The sequence below is a fragment of the Callithrix jacchus genome, chromosome 19 (assembly GCF_049354715.1).
Source record: "Callithrix jacchus isolate 240 chromosome 19, calJac240_pri, whole genome shotgun sequence".
Taxonomy (NCBI): Eukaryota; Metazoa; Chordata; class Mammalia; order Primates; family Cebidae; genus Callithrix; species Callithrix jacchus.
In genome coordinates this window covers 42,837,403-42,853,560 of record NC_133520.1, presented here as the reverse complement: position 1 = coordinate 42,853,560, position 16,158 = coordinate 42,837,403, and the positions used below count along the sequence as shown (strand labels likewise).

Below are 16,158 nucleotides of genomic sequence, written 5' to 3'. Positions count from 1 at the left end.
TTTAAACCATGCTGGTTCCTCTAATAATTAACAGATGAAAATACTGTTAAATAATGCTTAATGTATTTGGTTTTGCTTATTATAGGAGGAACTCTTTGTCATGAAAAATAGAATACAAGTAATTGTATTTGAAAATGAAAGGCTCCAGCAAGAGCTGAAATCTCAAAGACAAGAGGAGACAATGAGGGAACAAACACTTCTGGATGCATCTGTGAGCATTATTTTAAATCATAAATTTTATTTTAGTGTGAATATTCCCTTCTGCCCTCTCTCCCTGCCTCCTTAACTTCTTAGATTTTCTCCTTGAAGTGTGGCCAAAGTACTATGTTGGTATTTCTTTGAGACCTCAAATATCAAACTTCACTGTGGTAGAATGACTTCTCAGAGGGAACGATATAGTGATATTTGCTAGAGTTTCCTCTCTGAGCATACCATTTCTGCTTTTCCATATGGAAGAGCTGGTCTGAAAGCAGGAAGTATATGATACAAGAAGGACTTTGTTAAGTCTGGAAACTGTTCATTCAGAACCTTCGCTTAGATTTCCGTTGGATTTCTCTAAATTTTCCTTGATGTCTGAAGTCTAGGAAGCCTAATTAGCAGCATGATGTAGACTTGGGGTCCAAGAATCAAAATGTTAGTCTTCCCATTGTCTCTAAGAAGATTGGTGTTTAGCGAGTAATTTTAGAAGGCTTTACATAGCTTAATCCCGTAGGTCCTTTATTTCTTTATTGGTAATTTGAGAAGAGTAGCCTATACCAGGAGTTATCAGTGCAAATTCCTGGACTCCATCCCCTGTGAGTCTGATTCACTTGGTCTGGTTGGCTCCTAGGAATATAAACGTTTATCAAGTTGCCTAAGTGATTCCAATGTCAGTGGTCCACAGTTTGCAGAACATTAGGTCAGATTATCTCTGTAATTGTGTGACATAAGATTATTGTGGTGACATTTAAATAGTGCATAAACTTAGTATTTTCTTATGATTTAGCAGAGTACTTTTGTCTTAAACTTTCTTTAACTGTTTTGCAGTAAGTTATAATCACAGCTTGTTCTGCTTTTTGAGACAAATTTAACTCTCCATGCGGAAGTTTTCATACTTGCCTATTCCAGCTTCACTTTGCAGTTGACTCTGGGGGATTTGCCTTTGTCATCATTAGTAAATCAGCCATTAAGAAAACATATGAAAGTCTTCATGGTTTATTGTGATATCCTCTAATTTTTGTTTTTGAAGTTTTTTTTTAAATTATTTATCTGAATTGATAGTTCATTTATAATCCTAGAGTTGTATATGTTAGGATTTGCTATTGAGAAGCATAGGAGTATATGAACTCTGATAAATGAAGTGGGCTAATTAGTATTTCAGTGTAATGTTCTGCAATTCCATTTAAGTGTATGATCAGTTCTTTTCTCCTCACTATATAACTTTTTCCTGAAGATTTATATAATTATTAGTGGTAAAAATTCCATCTTAGTTGCTTATTATTTTAATGTCAATTTGAGGAAGATATCACCATATAGAAAATACTTAGAAGTAACTTATTTTAAAAATATTCAGTTGCCTTTCTTCCAAATATGTAGTCACTTAGCAAGCAGTGATTCAATTATTCATAGTCTTCAGTATTTATATAATGGCAAAGAACTGGAAGAAGGGGAAGTGAAGTGAGAAAGGAAATTAGACAGCCGAATGAATCAGAGGACAAGAGAAATGAGTAATGCAAAAGGGGAAGGAAATGACGGTAAGAGCACACATGCCTTGTAGCACGAGCAAAGAAAATGTGCTAAACCAAACTACAGGCAGAATCATAGGATGAGGTTTTAGAGCGGTTTTGTTTTTATAAACATTCATCTCAGCTAAATGTAATGTAGATATTGAAATGATTACTGCAGATATGCCAGATGAACTTGACATCTATTTTAATGTTAGTCTTCTGTTATTTGTTATTACTGAATTGTTACCTCCATTTTTTACCTGTGTGAAGTGAAACATTTCAAGGCCAGATGCGGTATCTTACACATGCAATTTGAGCAGTTCAGAAGGATGATCACTTGAGCTGCTGGATCACTTGAGCCCAAGAGTTCCAGACCAGCCTGGGCAACATAGTGAGATTCCATCTCTTAAAAAAAAAAAAAAATTAGCTTAGCATGCTATTGCATACCTGTGTTCCCAGCTACTTGGGAGACTGAGGTCAGAGGAGCCCAGGAGGTCAAGGCTGCAGTGAGCCCTTCTCACACCACTGTACTCCAGTCCAGGCAACAGAGTGAGACCTTGCCTCAATAAAAACAAGACAAACGAAGAACCAGACATTTCGGCAATACATACACAGTGCTGTGTCAGAAGTTATAACATGAACAAAAGTGTTTAGAAATATCTTCTTTTGGGGGGATGGGGTTTTTGTAATGAGTCAGTTAAAATGTTGATGCTTAATCTTCCCTTGCTATATTGAAATTTGCTGATTTAAATATTGATATTCAGCATTTCATAATGCCTTTAAAAAAAAGACAATTGAAACATTTATATGGTGTATTAGTCAGGGTTCTCTCAAAGGACAGAACTAATAGGATGTATATATATATCTGGGAGTTTATTAAGTAGTATTAACTCACATGATCACAAGGTCCCACAATAGGCCATCTATAAGCTGAGGAGCAAGGAAGCCAGTCCGAGTCCCAAAGCTGAAGAACTCGGAGTTCAGTGTTTGAGGACAGGAAGTACCACCTAGCGTGGGAGGAAGATGTAGGCTGGGAGGCTAGGCCAGTCTAGCCTTTTCATGTTTTTCTGCCCGCTTTATATTCACTGGCAGCTGATTAGATAGTACCCACCAGTTTAAGGGTGGGTCTGCCTTTTCATATTTGTTCTCATCCCCTCTCATACCATACTTCAGCCCCCCCTGCCCCAGTTAAGAAATCATGCTAGGTGCAGTGGCTCACACCTGTAATCCCAGCACTTTGGGAGGCCGAGTTGGATGGATCACGGGGTCAAGAGATGGAGAACATCATCGCCAACATGGTGAAACCCCATCTCTATTAAAAATACAAAAATTTGCTGGGCATGGTGGCACACACCTGTAGTCCCAGCTACTTGGAGGCTGAGGGAGGAGAATCGCTTGAACCTGGGAGGTGGAGGTTGCAGTGAGCTGAGATCACGCCACTGCACTGCAGCTTGGTGACAGAGTGAGACTCCATCTCAGGAAATTAAAAAAAAAACAAAAAAACAGAAAAGGAAATCAAAGGTTTTGAATGATCTTCAGGGATTTAACACACTTAGAGATTAAAAAAAAAAAATCTTGGTTAAATAGCATTCAAATTTTTTAAAGCTATCTATGAAAGAACAAAATATCCATTAGACTAGCACTTCTTTCCAAAGGATGATAATATTTTGTATCATAAGTAAATGATCTGTGGCCTACATGCTTCTTCCAATATCTAGAAAATTAGTACCACCCTCCTTCACTGATCTCAAAAAACAACTTTAAATGCAATCATGTCTTAGGGGATTGGCTTCTACCTAAAGTGCAAACTCATTCCGTGGCATGGTATGCTCGTAAGTCCCTTACTTGATTCTGTAGCTTCATCTTCTGACATTTATCACCTTATATTTTGACCTCCAGTAATGTTGAATTGTCTAAGACCCCCCTGTAGGTGCCATGTATTCCATACCTCTACGGCATTTGTCATGAAGTTCTCTCTCCTTAGAATGCCATTTCCATCTAGCTTACCCTTACTCATCCTTTAAGATATCATACCAGTGTCAATTTTTTTCCAGAAAATCTTTCTTGGATTTCTGGGTGCCCTTAGTATCCCTCTGTTTTGGCAGAGGCCCCTGTGCACACCTTTGGCCTGGGACTGACATTATTAAATTGAAATTACCTGCCTAGGCGTGTGTCTCCTTTATTAGACTGTAAACTCCTTGGAGCTAAGATTGATCATGCTCATTTTTGTCCTCCAGTCTCTTAGCACGATGTCTGAACACCATAGGTGTTACACAAATATTTGCACTAAACTGAACTTCCAGAATAGTATGAAACAGAACCTCAGAATACTACTTTAGTTGAATGTAGTTTGCCACAGTCTAGCATGATATGACACTGCAGTATAGTTCAGTGTTTGGGGACCTGTCCTCTCTGTGACTACTACCATATCCTTTGGCCCTTAGCAAGTGTTCAATAATTATTCATTGAATTAAATTAATATAAGTATTCTCCTTCTTGTACATATAAATCCCCCAGATCTTTGGGCTGCTTACTACATTCATTGTTGAGAGGGTGGATATAAATGAACAGCCAATTGAAGAGGCACACAGGGCAAGGTCCAGGATGGCCCCAAGTAGAGGAGCTTCTATCTGTGGAGTTTGGGTACACCACCCTCTTGGCATGTGGATGCATTCGCCAACCCAGAAATTCTTTGAACCTCATCATATAGGATTTTTATGGAGGTTTTATTACATAGGCATGATTAGTTAAATCACTGGCCGTTGATGATTCAGTCAATCTCCAGTCCTTTCCTCCCTTGAGGTGGGGGAGAGGGGCTATAAGTTCTAATCGTCTATGGACTCCAGCCACCAGTCATCTTAACATACAAAAAGATACTTTTATCACTGTGGAGGTCCTAAGACACTTGTGTCAGGAACCAATGACTAAGACCAAATATTTTAATGAAAGGTGGTCCTATCACACTATCACACACAGCACTCAGGAAATTACAGGGTTTTAAGAGTTCTGTGTCAGGAACCAGGGACAGAGACCACATAAATATTTGGATCCAGATTGACAAGTTTCAGATCCTAGTGCTGCCACTTACTAGCCACTTGCCACCTCTATGACTCTACTTGCTACCTCTGTGACTTAGTGTCCTCCTGTATAAAATGGAGGCAACAATGTAACCTATCTATCTCATAGAATTGTTGTAATGATTAAATTAGTTAATATATGTGATGTACATAAAACAGGGTAGAGAACATAGAAGGCAGCATTGTGGCAAAAATTATCAGCCATGCCTTTGTGAAATGTGGAAAATGAAAGACAAACTAAGAGAGAGGCGTGTACTTCGAGAGTATACGTCTTCAGAGGAGTAAAGGATAATTCCATTTGTTGAATGCACTGAAATCTAGCCCTCTTTGCTCATATTTAGATTACTGCCTGTACCTGAAGGAATATGACTTTGCAACACTTGTAGAATATGACCCTGATAGCCTGAAAATGTAAAATGATTCTTGACTTGTAGTGTAGAAGCATATGCTTTCTTTTTCTTTTCATCAAAGGTGAGAATCGGTATTCTGTTTGTAAAGTATGCATGTTTATTAAAAGTTGAATTCAATCGCATAACTGCCACATTTTATTTTAGGGAAACATGCAGAATTCTTGCATTGCAACAGGTGAAGATTCTGGGGTGGGCGACACTGCCAAAAGACCATTTTCTTATGACAATGCAGATTCTGGGAAAGCTGCATCTGCTGGTGAGCAGCTAGAACTGGTGAGTATCTGGGTGCTTTTCTCTCATACATCTTTTTTGCTTTTTCTCTTTTGTACTTTTTTTTTATTCTGGTGAAATATATATAACAAAACTTACCATTTTAACCGTTTTTAAGTGTACAGTTTATCTCCGTGAAGTACATTCATAATGTTACTCATTCAGAAACATTACCCATTTTCAGAACTCTTTGATCATCTCAAAAAACCCTATACCTATTAAACAATATCTCCATTCCCCTCCCCGCCAGCCCTGGTAACCTCTATTCAACTTTCTGTTTGTAAATTTGCCTATTTCAGATCCCTGACATAAGTGGAATTAAACAATACTTGTTTTTTTGGTCTGGCTTATTTCCCCTAGTATAATATTTTCAAGGTTCATTATGTTGTAGCATGTGTCAGAATTTCTTTTCAAGACTGAATAATGTTCCATTGTAAATATATACCAAACTTTATCCATTTATCTGTTGACCAACATTGGGGTTGTTTCTACCTTTTCACTGTTATGAATAATTCTGCTGTGAACATTGGCATACGAGTATGAGTCCATTTCAATTATTTTAAGTATATACCCAAAAATAGACCTATTGGATCATATAGTAATTGTTTATTCATTTTTCTTTCCGCTCCTTAGACTTGATCATTTGAATTGTCCTTTCTTAAAGTTCACCTATTCTTTTTTCTACCTGCTCAATTCTGGTCTTGGACACCTTTAATGATTTTTTTATTTCAGTTATTATACTTTTTAGCTCCAGAATTTCTTTTTGGTTTTTTAATAATATGTTTTCTTGATTTTTTTTTTTTTGAGACAGAGTCTTGGTGTGTTGCCAGGCGCCAGGCTGGAGTGCAGTGGCGTGATCTTGGCTCACTGCAACCTCCACCTCACAGGTTCAAGCAATTCTCTTGCCTCAGCCTTCTGAGTAGCTGGGACTACAGGTGTGCGCCACCACGCCCAGCTAATTTTTGTATTTCTTAGTAGAGACGGGGTTTCACCACGTTGGCCAGGATGGTCTCAACATGTTGACCTCGTGATCCGCCTGCCTCGGCCTCCCAAAGTGCTGGGATTACAGGCGTGAGCCACCGCGCCCAGCTGTTGCTTTTCTTTAGTACTTTGTCCATGTTTTTCTCTTGGCTCTTTGAGTGTATTTAAAGGAATCATTTTAAAGTCTTTCCCCAGTAAGTCCGATGTCTGGTTTCTCAAGGATAGTTTCTGTCAACTTATCCTGTTCGTTTGAGGGAGCATTTTTTTTGTTTCCTTGTGTTCCTTGTTTGTTTTGTGGTTGAAAATTGAACATTTCACTTTTATCATAATGTGATAACTCTGGAAATCTTTAACTCCTTTCCTACGATTTGCTGTCTTGTTTTACTGTTGAAGGCTGTAGCAGTCATTTTGTTTTGAGACTTTTCCAAACTATTTTTGCGAAGACTATTCCATATCATCTGTGATTATTAAAGTGTTCATTCTCTTAGCTCATGTTCAGCTAACGTTTGACAGAGATTTCCTTGAATTCCAGGAGGTGAAAACAAATGCCCTCTATGCCCCCACAAAGTTGGGGGTGGTGGGGGGAGGCAGAGACAGAGGGAGGGAGGGAGAATGGGGGAGAGAAAACGCAACCCACCTCTCCCCATCTTTTCAGATTGGCTCCGTGCTGGGGCATTGACTCCGTGCTGGGGCTGGAGCAAGGCTCCACTTAAGGAGGCTTGCTCTGAGCTAGGGATCAGCTGTAGGTGAAAGCCTAAGGTCTTCTCAGGATGTTTCTGAGTGTGTATCTTTCCTAGGCATATTGTGGCTTTCTGTATCCCCCATACACACAACTGCTTTTGAATGTCCTAATTTCCCAAAGCTCAAAACAATTCTATTTTAAGACCAAATGATACTTTTTAATCCTTTGATGTATGTAACAGACCTTTATTCTTCTTTTGCTAACCTGAAGTCCTCTTTGCATTAAATTTGACATGTCAGAGTTGATCAACAATGATGAAAGAGTAAGATTAACACTGTACATGGAATGTTCCAGGGGAAGATAAAATGAATCATAGTTCAGGTTCTCATTATCATCCACAGATGTTACAGTTTTCTAAAGGCTCTTGGCCCACGGTCTCCCTCCCCTGTCTTAGTCCCTGATCCAAGCTTCACTCTACTCAGGAAAGAGTACAGTTCTTCAGAAATGAAAGTTGGAAAGACTAAGTAAATCGAATCTTTTTCCACCATCTGAGTAGTTTACTGTAGCTACTTAATACCCATAGGATAAAGACGAGTGTGTCAAGTCATCCACAATTTGCGTCAAGCTAACATTCCAGACTAGTTTCTCACTCTTCCCCTGTCACCCTTACAAAGCTTATCTTTCGGCATGCAGACCACTCACTGGTTGCTACTTTATAAACTTAGAATCCACTTTCATTTCTCTTTGAAAAACTGGCTTTGGTTTATGCAGTCCTCCCTCCCAAAATGTTTCCTTCTTACCCTCTACCTGTTGAAATGTTTCCCATCTGCAGGGTATAGTTGAAATGCCCTCTCTCATTCTACTTTCCCCGATAGCATGCCTCCTCTCTTCCCTTTTCTGCATTAGAATTCCTTTCTCTTTTATGCCTTCCCCTAGTACTGTGTTTATGACTGTTAGAGACTGATCTTTTTTTTTTTTTTGGAGACAGAATCTCACTCTGTCACCCAGGCTGGAGTGCAGTGGTGTGATCTCGGCTCACTGCAATCTCCACCTTCCTGGTTTAAGCAATTCCCCTGCCTCAGCCGTCTGAGCTGCTGGGATGACAGGTGCACACCACCACACCCATCTAATTTGTTTATATTTTTAATAGAGACGGGGGTTTCACCATGTTGGCCAGACTGGTCTCAAACTCCTGACCTTAGGCAATCTGCCCACCTTGGTCTCCCAAAGTGCTGGGATTACAGGCATGAACCACTACACCTGGCCCTTTTTTTTTTTTTTTTTTTTTTTTTTTTGTTTGAGATGGAGTTTCACTCTTTTAGCCCAGGCTGGAGTGCAGTGGCGTGATCTCAGCTCATTGCAACCTCTGCCTCCAGGTTCAAGTGATTCTCCTGCCTCAGCCTCCCATGTAGCTGGGATTGCAGGCATGCACCACTACACCTGGCTAATTTTGTATTCTTATTAGAGATGAGGTTTCACCATGTTGGCCAGACTAGTCTTGAACTCCTGACCTCAAGTGGTCCCCCTGTCTTGGCCTCCCAGAGTGCTGGGATTACAGGCACAAGTAACCTTGCCTGGCCTATAGTTTCACTTTTTGCATTTGGATCTACAACCTACTTGGAATTTATTTTTGTATATTGGGTCATAGTTTGTTCTTTTCCTTTGTGTTTATCTATACATCCAAGTACCATTTCTTGGAAAGATAGTTCTTTGCCTTCATGTTAGTATCCTTCTCATAGATAAGTTGTCTACATATATTTGGGTCTGTAACTGGACTGTGTTGTAGTTCATTGTGCTAATACTATACTGTCTTGATTGTTATAGCCTGAAATCTGGTAGACCAAGTCTTCTGACATTGTTCTTTATCCTTTGGCCTTTAGCATTTCCAAATACAATTCAGAATTGTGAAGTTCCAAAAGTCATTTTGGGATTTTGATTGAGATGGCTTTAAATTATAAATTATAGGTCATTTGAGAATCAACATTTTGTGATATTATCTAATCCTTGTAAACTGCATATCACTCCACTTATTTGAGTCATCTTTAATTTTTGTCAATAACCTTTCATAGTCTTCTGAGTAAAGGTTTCATACATCTTTCCTTAGAATTATTCCTAACTTTTTATTTTTTTGCTATCATAAATGACACATATTTTCAAATTTTAATTTTCAAAGTACTCATTGCTAGTATAGAGAAAAGCACATGATTTTTATATTTTGACTGAATGTCACTTTCTTTTGGTTAGTGTTAGCATGATATATCTTTTCTCTCCTTTTATTTTAACCTATTTGTACCTTTATATTTAAAGTGGGTTTTTGCCAGGTGCAATGGCTCATGCCTGTAATCCCAGCACTTAGGGAGGCCGAGGCAGGCAGATCACAAGGTCAGGAGTTCAAGACCAGCCTGACCAACATGGTGAAACCCTGTCTCTACCTAAAATACAAAAATCAGCCATGTGTGGTAGCAGGCACTTTTAGTCCCAGCTACTTGGGAGGCTGAGGCAGAAGAATCGCTTGAACCCGGGAGGTGGAGGTTGCAGTGAGCTGAGATCATGCCATTGCACTCCAGCCTGGGTGACAGAGCAAGACTCTGACTCAAAAAGAAAGGAAGAGAGAGAGAGAGGAGAGAGGAAAGAGAGGAGAGAGGAGAGAGGAGAGGGAAGAGAGAGAGAAAAGAAAGAGGGTTTTTGTAGAAAGCATATAGTTGGATTTTGCTTTTTATTCAATCTGACAATATTTGCTTTTTAATTTGGATGTCTAGACCACTGACATTCATTGTGATTATTTATACAACTGAGTTTAAATACACCATCTTGCTATTTGGCTCCTTTTTTACCCATCTCTTATTTGTTCCCCTTTACCTCTTTTTCTGCCTTCTTTGAATTTACTGAGTTTTTGTTTGTTTGTTTTTTGTTTTTGCTTTTTGACAGAGCCTCACTCTGTTGCGCAGGCTGGAGTGCAATGGCACAGTCTTGGCTCACTGCAACCTCTGCCTCCCAGGTTCAAGGAGTTCTCCTGCCTCCGCCTCCTGAGTAGCTGGGACTACAGGCACGTGCCATCACACCTGGCTTATTTTTGTATTTTTAGTAGAGACAGGGTTTCACCATGTTGGCCAGTCTGGGCTTAAACTCCCGACCTTGTGATCTGCCTGCCTCGGCCTCCCAAAGTGCGGGGATTACAGGTGTGAGCCACCATGCCCAGCCGTGAATTAATTGAGTATTTTTATGATTCCCTTGTACTTCCTTTTGTTGGTCTGAAAAAGACTTTAGTACCAGTATTCACTTGATTACTCACTCCAGAAACCCAGGATTATTCTTAGTGTGTTTTTCTCCCTTGTTATCTATTTAGTCATAAGATTCTGTTAGTATTTCTCTAAATATCTCTATACTAAATTCTTTTTTTTTTTAAATTCCTACTGCGGGATTGATTGTGCTCATACACTTATCTCTTACCTATGCACTTGTTACTTCCTTACTGGTTTCCCTTTCTTCACACTTCAGTTATGTTTTAAGACTCAATTCTGTTAAAAGTTTTCAGTGGCCATCCAGTGTTTGTTCTACAGGGAATAGAGGGAAACTACAGGAGTCATGTGTACCAAATGAAAGTCTTGATGTTTTCATTCTCTTGTGGCCCACCTTTACCTATTTTGCCCACTTCCAGCCACCCCTCTACCTCGCATTTTACATTCTAGTGATACTGATCTACTTACTGTCCAAACATACAGCATGATTTCTTCAGCCTCTGTGCGTTTTGCTCTGCTGGAAATTATCCTTCAAATCTTAACATTTTCTCTGTGAGACCTTCTTTTTTGTTTTTTTTAAACCACGAATTCCATTTACAACCCATATATATATATAGTTCTGGGATACATGTGCAGATCATGCAGGATTGTTGCATAGGCACACACATGCCGTGGTGGTTTGCTGTCTTCATTCCCCCATCACCTACATCAGGCATTTCTCCCATGTTATCTCTCCCCAACCTCCCTGCCCCCCGGTGTTACTCCCCTAGCCCCCCATCCCCCAAAAGACCCCAGTGTGTGATATTTCCCTGCCTGTGCCCATGTGTTCTCATTGTCACCCGCCTATGAGCAAGAACATGTGGTGTTTGGTTTTCTGTTTTTACATCAGTTTGCTGAGAATGATGGTTTCCAGATTCATCCATGTTCCTACAAAGGACAGGAACTCATCGTTTTTTTATGGCTGCATAGTATTCCGTGGTGAACATATGCCACATTTTCCCTGTCCAGTCTGTCATCGATGGGCATTTGGGTTGGTTCCAGGTCTTTGCTATTGTAAACAGTGCCGCAATGAACATACGTGTGCATATGTCTTTATAATAGAACGATATATAATCCTTTGGTTATATACCCAGTAATGGGATTGCTGGGTCAAATGGAATTTCTATTTCTAGGTCCTTGAGGAATTGCCACACTGTCTTCCACAATGGTTGAACTAATTTACACTCCCACCAACAGTGTAAAAGTGTTCCAATTTCTCCAAATTCTCTTGAGCATCTGTGAGACCTTCTTTACTTCTCTTTGGCTGAATTAGGAGTTACTGCCTCTCTAAATTTTTCAATTTCCGTATACTTCACTTGAGCAATTTATGTATAGTTGACTCTAATAATATGGGTTTGTATTATGTGGGTTCAGTTGTATGTGTATTTTTTTCAAGAAATATATTGGAAATTTTTTTGAGATTTGTGACAATTTGAAAAAACTTGCAGATAAAACATGTAGCCTAGAAATATGAAAAAATTAAGAAAGAGGTATGTCATTAATGAATAAAATATATATAGATAACAGTCCATTTTATCATCTGCTAACATAAAATATGTACCAATCTATTATAAAAAAGTTAAAATGTATCAAAACCTGTGTACACAGTCACTTACAGACTGTACATGGAGTCATTCTCAGGAGGAACGCAAGAAAACATAAAGATGCAGTATTAAATTATAACAGCATAAAGTTAACTTTAGTGCATACTGTACTACTATCATAGTTTCAGAGCCACCTCCTATTGCTTTTGTGATGAGTTCAAGTGTTTCAGGTATCTGCTTAAAACATCATGTGACACTGGTCATCTCTGCGTAAGCAGTTTGTCTCCCAAGTAAATTGCATATCACAGGAAAAAGTGATCTCTTGGTGGTTCTCGTGTAGGTTTCATCATGTTTAGTGCAATACTGTAAACCTTGAGTACCACCATGAGGTCCACGCACAGTGCCACTAGAGATGCTGGAAGTGCTCCCAGAAGCCAAGTCATGACATTGTACGAAAAAATTGTATTGCTTGATGTGTACCATAGATTGAAGCCTGCAGCTGTGGTTGCCCCATCTCAAGATAAATTAATCCAGTATAAGGACCATTGTACAAAAAGAAAAGGAAATTTATAAAGCCATCACTGCAGCTGTGCCAGCATGTACAAAAACTTAGTACTTTTTGCACAATATCTTTTTATCTGTCATGGAAAATGCAGGTTTTATGTGGGTACAGGATTTCTATAAGAAAAGCATACCTGTAGACTCTAATATAATTTGAGAAAATAAAAAGTCATCTTATGACAACTTAAAAGGAAAATGAAGGATCTAAAGCTGGAGAATTTAATGCCAGCAAAGGGTGGTTTGGTAATTTTAGAAAGAGATTTGGCTTTAAAAATGTCAAGATAACAAGAGAAGCAGCTTCTATCGACCAAGAGGCAGTAGACAAGTTCCAAGATGCCATTAAGAAAATTATTTAGGAGAGGCTGGGTGTGGTGGTTCTCACTTGTAATCCCAGGACTTTGGGAGGCTGAGATAGGTGGATCACCTGAGGTCAGGAGTTCAAGACCAGCCTAACCAACATGGAGAAACCCCATCCCTACTGAAAATACAAAATTAGTTGGGCATGGTGTTGCGTGCCGGTAATTCTGGCTACTCTGGAGGCTGAGGCATGAGAATAGCTTGAACCTGGGAGGCAGAGGTTACAGTGAGCCAAGATCGCGCTGATGCATTCCAGCTTGGGTGACAGAGTGAGACTCCATCTCAAAAAAAGCAAAAAGAGGAGGGGAGAAAATTATTTAGAAGAAAGGATATCTGCCTGAATAGGTTTTTAATGTAGATGTAAGTTCTCTCTTTTCGGGGGGAAGAAGTGCCACAAAGGACATTTATTATTAAGGAAGAGAAGTGAGCACCAGGGTTTGATGCAGAAGGGGATATGCTAACTACTGTTTTGTGCAAATGTAATCAGGACTGCCCTTATCTATAAAGCTGCCAACTCACGAGACTGGCAGGAAATGACAAACACCAACTAGTAGTCTTTTGGTTGTACAACAAGAAGGCCTGGACAATGAGAACCCTTTTTCTAGACGGTTCCATGGGTACTTTGTCCCTGAAGTTAGGAAGTACCTTGCCAGTAAGACACTGCACAATGGCTCTGGCCATCCAGAACCCCATGAGTTCAGCACCGAAGGCATCAATGTGGTCTCCTTGCCTGCAAACGCAATGTCTCTGATTCAGCCTCGAGATGCATGCAGTCATAAGGACCTTTAAGGCTCATTACACGAGTACTCTATGAAAAAGATTTTCAGCGCACTGGAAGAGAACCCCAATAGCGAGAACATCATGAAAGTCTGAGAGGATTGCACCATTGAAAATGCCATCATTGTTATAGAAAAAGCCATGAAAGTCATCAAACCCATAACAAGAATTCCTACTGGAGAAGACTTTGTCCAGATGTTGTGCATGACCTTACGAGATTTACAACAGTCAGTCAAGGAAATCATGAAAAATACTGTGGATGTGGTGGAAAAGGTTGGGAGTGAAAGGTTTTAAGATACGAATCTTGGAGAAATTCAAGAACTAATAGACACCACACAAAGGAAGTAACAGAAGATGACTTGATGGAGATGAGTGCTTCTGAACCAGTGCCAGAAAATGAGGAAGCACAGAAGCAGTGTCAGAAAACAGTTTGACATGAGATAATCTGACAGAGGGTTCTGATTATTCAAGACTGCTTTTGACTTCTTTTATGACATGGACCCTTCTATATATAGGCATTGAAACTAAAGCAAATGGAAGAAGGATTGATACTGTATAGAAACATTTTTAGAGACAAGAAAGAGCATAAAAAAAGTAAGAGAGAAATTACCACTTGTTTCCATAAAGCTGACCAAGTTTGCCTCCCCTGCCTTCCCTCTCAACTTGTCCATCTCTTCTGCCTCTGCCATCCCTGGGAAGACAAGACAGCCCCTCCCCTTCCTCCCCAACTCAGCCTACTTAGTGTGAAGATGGTAAGGTGAAGACCTTTATGATGATCCACTTCCACTTGATGAGTAGAAAATACAATTTTCTTTTTCTTATGATTTTCCTAATAACATTATTTTTCTTTAGATTACTTTATTGTAATAATACAGTATATAATACAGCATACAAAATATGTGTTTGTTAATTGAGTATATTATTGGTAAGTCTTCTACTCAACAGTAGGCTATTAGTAATTAAGTTTTGGAGGAGTTAAAAGTTATACATGGGGCCGGGCATGGTGGCTCATGCCTGTAACCCCAGCACTTTGGGAGTCTGAGGTGGGCAGATCACTTGAGCTCAGGAGTTCCAGGCCAGCCTAGACAACACAGTGAAACCCCATCTTACTAAAAATACAAAAATTACCCAGGCGTGATAGCACATGTCTAAAACCCAGCTACTCAGGTGGCCGAGACACAAAAATAGCTTGAACCCAGGAGGCAGAGGTCACAGTGAGCCAAGAGATGCAGTGAGTCTCAGTCTGTCGCCATTGCACTCACTCCAGCCTTGGCGACAGAGCAAGACTCTGTCTAAAACAAAAAGAAAAGTAATACATGGATTTCCAACTTACATGGGTGAATGCCTCTAACCTCCATGTTATTCAAGGGTTAACTGTAATTGAAACTCTTCATTTTCCTATTCCTTTCTAGAATATTTTATAAGTTTCTTGTGGTTCAAACCACCTTCATCTTAGATAAACAATAAATATTTGTTGAATGAAAGAATAACTGGATAACAACAGAGGCTTGTAACAGTTAGTCTGTCATCATGTGATTTAAAACTTTACTTTTGATTTTTCATCCAGCACATATTTATTGTATGCCAAATATGCAACAGCCACAGTGGAGGATTCTAACAAGATTTGATCTTTGCCCTAATAGACCTTATGGGTTACAACTGTTTTTTCCCAGAGTCACACTTTTAGGAATAAGACCTGAAGTGTGCAATTTTGAAAGAAAAGGAAAATATGTTAGTAGTCACCGTTTTATGACTCGACAGTTCTTTGTAGGCATTCACCCAATACAAAATTCTGGAGAGGACTAGGGAAAATATTTTCTAAGATGACATATTTCTCCCAATTGGGTAAAAAGAAAAAAATTGAGTTTAATATTAATAATGAAGGTTTACTTTACAAAACACAGGAGATGGAGAAAAATGTACTTTCATTTATTTGTTTTTTCTATAGGAGAAACTAAAACTTACCTATGAAGAAAAGTATGAAACTCTGGAATCCCAGTTGAAGTTTTTGAGGTAAAGTGAAATCGTCCATTTATAGTCACACCAAAAGCATAATGACCTTAAAATATATTTCAGTGTTTGCTGAACTACTTTTAGTCATTATCAGACTTATTTGATGACATGTTATGTAAAATATAAAAAATTTCCTCAGATTATTAAAGGATAAAAGGGCCTAAAATTTGAGTTCTTTTCCAAATCGCAGTCCTATTTCTTCATCAGTTATAAAATATTTGTGTTTTCTCATAGAAATAAGAATCACTAACTGCTCTTATAGAAATTATGATACTAAAGCAAAATAACTATGAAATAAAGCACTGCAGTTTTCAGATTATAAGTATTTTTTTTTTAGTCTGAGTCTTGCTCTGTCACTAGGCTGGAGTGCAGTGGTGCAAACTTGGCTTACTGCAACCTCCACCTCCTGGGTTAAAGTGATTCCCCTGCCTCAGCCTCCTAAATAGCTGGGACTACAGGTGCGTGCCACAATGCCCAGCTAATTTTTTGTATTTTAGTAGAG

At 39.1% G+C, this 16,158-nt stretch overlaps 1 protein-coding gene across 16 annotated transcripts in view; it reads left to right on the top strand.

Annotated features, from left to right (window-relative positions):
- Positions 1-16,158, top strand: part of SDCCAG8 (SHH signaling and ciliogenesis regulator SDCCAG8) — a 242,240-nt gene that overhangs the window by 27,266 nt on the left and 198,816 nt on the right. For 14 of the 16 annotated variants that reach the window (XM_078357215.1, XM_035281020.3, XM_078357214.1 and 11 more), the window contains exons 5-7: positions 86-211; positions 5,338-5,466; positions 15,592-15,656. In XM_078357215.1, coding sequence (XP_078213341.1) covers positions 86-211; positions 5,338-5,466; positions 15,592-15,656 — 320 coding nt within the window. The remainder of the gene's footprint in view (positions 1-85; positions 212-5,337; positions 5,467-15,591; positions 15,657-16,158) is intronic. The other 2 variants (XM_035281021.3, XM_054248379.2) reach the window with 1 other exon arrangement.